The 4563-nt window shown below is 45.7% G+C and overlaps 1 protein-coding gene across 1 annotated transcript; it reads left to right on the top strand.

Moving 5' to 3' along the window:
* Positions 1–1114: 1114 nt before the first annotated feature.
* Positions 1115–2308, top strand: LOC308075641 (NSFL1 cofactor p47-like; the record flags this gene model as incomplete). The annotated part of the gene is made up of 1 exon (XM_080415589.1): positions 1115–2308. One exon carries the CDS (start codon positions 1115–1117, stop codon positions 2306–2308), a length of 1194 nt encoding a protein of 397 aa, XP_080271715.1.
* Positions 2309–4563: the final 2255 nt, after the last annotated feature.

Below are 4563 nucleotides of genomic sequence, written 5' to 3'. Positions count from 1 at the left end.
TTAAAAATATATATATATTACTCCCTCAGATTTTATCAAAATGTCACGCAAATCGGTACACATGATCTTTATAGTCATGTGATTTAGACGGCTCTGTCTGATTTTTCATATTCCATCTTGATTGGCTAAGATTGACATCTAAAGTTTGCAGGAGTGGCCGGTTTTGAACCAAATGCCGCAAATCATGAACGCAGCGTCCAATTGCGGTGAGACTTTGCACGCAGATTTGCAGTATGTTGAGGAACAAATGCCACACTTTAACATTGCCCTATCATAGCGCCACCAGGAGGCCGTTTTGTTTATATATTACTCCTATACAAATTGTGACCAAACATAACGCAAATTGGTACACATTATCTCTATAGTCAAGTGATTAAGACGGATCCGTATTGGCGAATTCGGAACATTGCTGGCCCACAATAACCTACCTGACCTGGTGGAGACCTGTGCTCCGAGGAGCACTTTTTCTAGTTGTTTTCTTAAGTTTCTACTCAAGGCACGCTGAAGCACAGCAGTGGTAGGGAGAGAGAGTGGCAACTGTCAACAGTTATGTCTGTATGTCTGTCGATAGACACAGAGATTAGTGGATGACATATAGATAGAATAGTTGAGTTTGTGCTGTTGCCCAGCATTGCATGGTTTAAATAGGCACAAAGTACTCAGTGGCCGTCAGTGATCTGCAACGTCACATCTACAGTACGATGTCAGTACTGTGGCGTTGGCAATTTACGTATTTAAGCAGAGTTTAAGCCAAAGCCACCTCTTATTGACTTCAGGTGTAAACATATTATTTAAGTATAAGACATTTAATAAAGTTTACCATGACCTTCCCTGGATCATAACACACTGCCTAAGGAAAGTTTTGTCCCAATCCAACCTGGAGTGCGGGTGTGATGGACAGAAAGACAGACAGACAGACAACTTTAATTTAATAGAGTAGAGATCAATGGATGTCGGTTTGGGCTAAAATAATTCCTCAAATATGGATATGACTGGCGCAACATCATGTCAATGATGTCACAGATGACTGATGTATTACATAAATGCCTGATGGCTTCCATGTATCTGTGCTTATTTCACCCACGCAACGCCCAGTACTAGAGAATACAACAAAATGGCCAACCAAGAGGAGTTGTTGAGACAGTTCGTTTCTGTAACTGACGTTGACGAAGAAAGAGCCAGATTTTTCTTGGAGTCTGCAGAATGGAATTTGCAGCAAGCAGTGACTACCTTCTTTGAAGAAGATGGCGGTGAAGATGGTGGTGAAGATGGCGGTGAAGATGGTGGTGAAGATGGCGGTGGTGAGGATGGCGGTGAAGATGCCATAGTGACACATCCTCAGCTAGAGAGAGTATCCTCTGTGTTCCAGCCCACAAGTCCCAGTGTTAGGCCCAAAGTGATGACCTTTGGATTTCTTAGATCTTCGGAGATGCGCCAGACAGAAGAGGAGAGTGATAACGAGGAAGGCCAACGTTTCTTTGCAGGAGGGTCAGAGCACAGCGGGCAGCAGATTGTCGGACCTCCTAAGAAGAAGAACTCTGATGAAATGGTGAGTGATCTGTACAAGGGTTTCAAGGAACAAGGGGTGCCTCGACTGGCAGAACCCAGTAGAGCCACCATGGCGTTTGTTGGTGGAGGTCACAGGCTCGGAGCCAGCCCTGAGGAGGAGTCTGCCCATGTGGCTGCAGAGAGGCTATCCTCCAACAGGCAGAAGCAGGATGCGCATCGTGTGGTGCTAAATATGTGGAGGACAGGCTTTTCCGTGGACGAAGGTGAGTTCAGAAACTATACCGATCCTGCAAACGCCAACTTCCTTCAGATCATCCAGAGTGGGGACATTCCTCCGGAGCTGTTGGAGCGTGCTCAAGGGGGCGCGGTCAACCTGGACATAGTGGACCGCAGGCACGAGGACTACATCAAACCCAAGGTGACCTTCAAGGCCTTTGGTGGTGAAGGGCAGTTGTTGGGAAGAGCCGCCCCAGAGCTGGTTTCAGACCCGGCAGGAGCCCAGCAAGACGACCAGGCCACCAACGAGGCCAAAGCAAGTGCCTCTGTGACCCTCGACCCCTCCCAGCCCATCACTAATATTCAAATCCGATTGGCCGATGGTGGCAAGCTGGTGCAGAAGTTCAACCATACCCACAGGGTGTCGGACGCACGCCAGTTCGTGATGGATGCGCGGCCCGCCATGGCCAGCAGAGAATTTGTCCTCATGACGACCTTCCCCAACAAGGAGCTGACAGACGAGAGCCTTACGCTGCAAGACGCCAACCTACTCAATGCTGTCATCATCCAGAAGCTAAAGTAGAGGAAAAGAATCCTACTCTCACTCCCTCTCCCTCCCCCTGGTCTGGTGGAATAACTGTGGCCCTTCGAACACCCCCACCTTCCCTCTTGACAGAGGAAACCCACTGACTTAACATATGGACTTGTGATTTATTTCATCTCTGCCAGGTCGAAGGGGGGGATTATGTTTTAGCCCCAGTGTCTTTCTGTCAGGCCGTGGCTAATCTAACAAACCACTGGACTGGTCGACGGCAAATTTCTTGTGCATGCTGCCAGTAGGCCAAGGAACATATTTATTTTCCAATATTGTGTTTTTTTTCTCCCTCTGTGTATCTCTTTCACATTGTGTGAATTTATAATCTTAGATCTACCTTCCCACTGAACCACCGATCAAGATTGGCCCAAATATGGAGTTCCACACAGACATCGTCAATATTAAGTCATCAATTTGACTTAAAAGATTCTCCGACAGAGAAATGGGCTCCACCGAGTGCACCTTTTTATAGTTTTTTTTTTCTTTAAGCAATGCGTAACATTCTGAATATCTCACTCTCCTTACTTCTCATCATCAAACTACACTCGGGTTTGAAACAGGATCAGGATATAAAAAAAGAGGGTACCGTATATGTAATTTGAAAAAAGAGAGTTACTGAAAGAACGTCTATTTCATGTTCATGATAGAGAGAAGATGGAGAGTTATGTTGTTAACACGTAAAAACGACATTACTGAGAACATAGCGTTTTTTCTTAATGTGACCAAGGTGATGACGACGACGATGCCGGGCTCCCCGCGAAGTCCAGCACAAATGTCACACGATACCCGGCACAAACGTCATCCAAAGTCCAGCACAAACGTCTCACGAAGCCTGTCCTAACAGTCGAGGAATCTGACAGACCTACAGTAGCAGAGAAACCTAGAACCGATGCCTCCGCCTCAGACCTCAGGATTAAAAAAGCTCCTCGATCCTCAGGCCCGTTTTTGGATCTTTTCGGTTCTCGGGATCCATTAGCCCCTCTCAATTCCCGTACTGCAGGTTCCATCTATAGGTCATCTGAAGCTCACACACCAAATCTGAGAACATTGGTCTACCGCACTCCGAGTTATGCCCCGGACAGATTCTGTACGCAGACATTTTTCTTGGGGCAGAGACTTATAGTATGATGATGATGCCTCCTCCTCAAGCCTGTTATTAGATTTTTCGGATCTCTAGGTCCCTAAGCCCCTCTCAATTCCCGTTTGGAACGTTTCATCCGTCATCTGAAGCGCACACCTCAAATCTGGGACCATCTGGTCTATTGCTCTCAGAGTTTTGCCCCAGACAGAGATTATGTACGCAGAATTCTTTCTTGGGACAGAGACTTAGTGGCTTATAATGTGATGTTGATGATTTATATGGCACTTTCAAGATACAAAGTCGCTAAATTAATCTCAGACGGAGAAGCGATGAACATACAACACCAGTGTCCTCTCATGATCAATCTGTTAGGTGAAAACGGGGGCAAAGTCTGACATATTTGAAGCAAATTGTCTCCCCACAGAGTTGACCAGAAAGATTATTATTATTTTTTTTTAAATACAATAACAAACTAATAAACATTTCAGGAATCTCTGTCTATGTCTGTGTGTCTGTCTCAATATGCCCAAATGGAGATCAATGATGTCATACTACTGACATCACAGACTGGCCTCTTACACTTTTATCCACAGTACTGTATCTGTCGATAGTCTGTGTGTGTGTGTGGCCCGCATATCTCGGCACCTGTTTGGCCGATTGACTTGAGACCTGCCGTGTGTATCACCAAAGATCCAAGTGGAAATTCGTTCGGATCAGCGGGTCAGAAATATCTATCTTCTATATCTATTAATTCACAAGACCTGTGTATGTATGTACTGTACTGTATGTCTGTGTCCTGGACATAACTCGGGTGCTTTCCAACCAAATGGCCTCAAACTTGACTTGTGTATCCCATACGACCCGGGGGCTGTGCAGTGGCAATTTGATTTAAAAAATCACACCCAGTGTGAAGTGGGCGGTGTGGTCATCACAGTGGTCATCATAGTGATGGAAGCTCACTTCCAAAAAAAAATTTTTTGGAAGTGCATAATCCTATTTATAGGTTATTAATGTCATCATGTGTCTCGCTAGCCAATCACAGTGCTAAATAGAGTCAGCCAATAGTCAGCCAATCACAGTACAGGAAAGTGGGCCAAGTGGGCCAATCACAGTGCAGGAAACTAATACTAATGAGGTGTCCCAACCCCACTTATAGGGGCGG

Source organism: Gymnoscopelus braueri (assembly GCF_963280865.1).
Source record: "Gymnoscopelus braueri genome assembly, chromosome: 20".
NCBI lineage: Eukaryota > Metazoa > Chordata > Actinopteri > Myctophiformes > Myctophidae > Gymnoscopelus > Gymnoscopelus braueri.
This window is presented reverse-complemented; position numbering and strand designations above follow the sequence as displayed.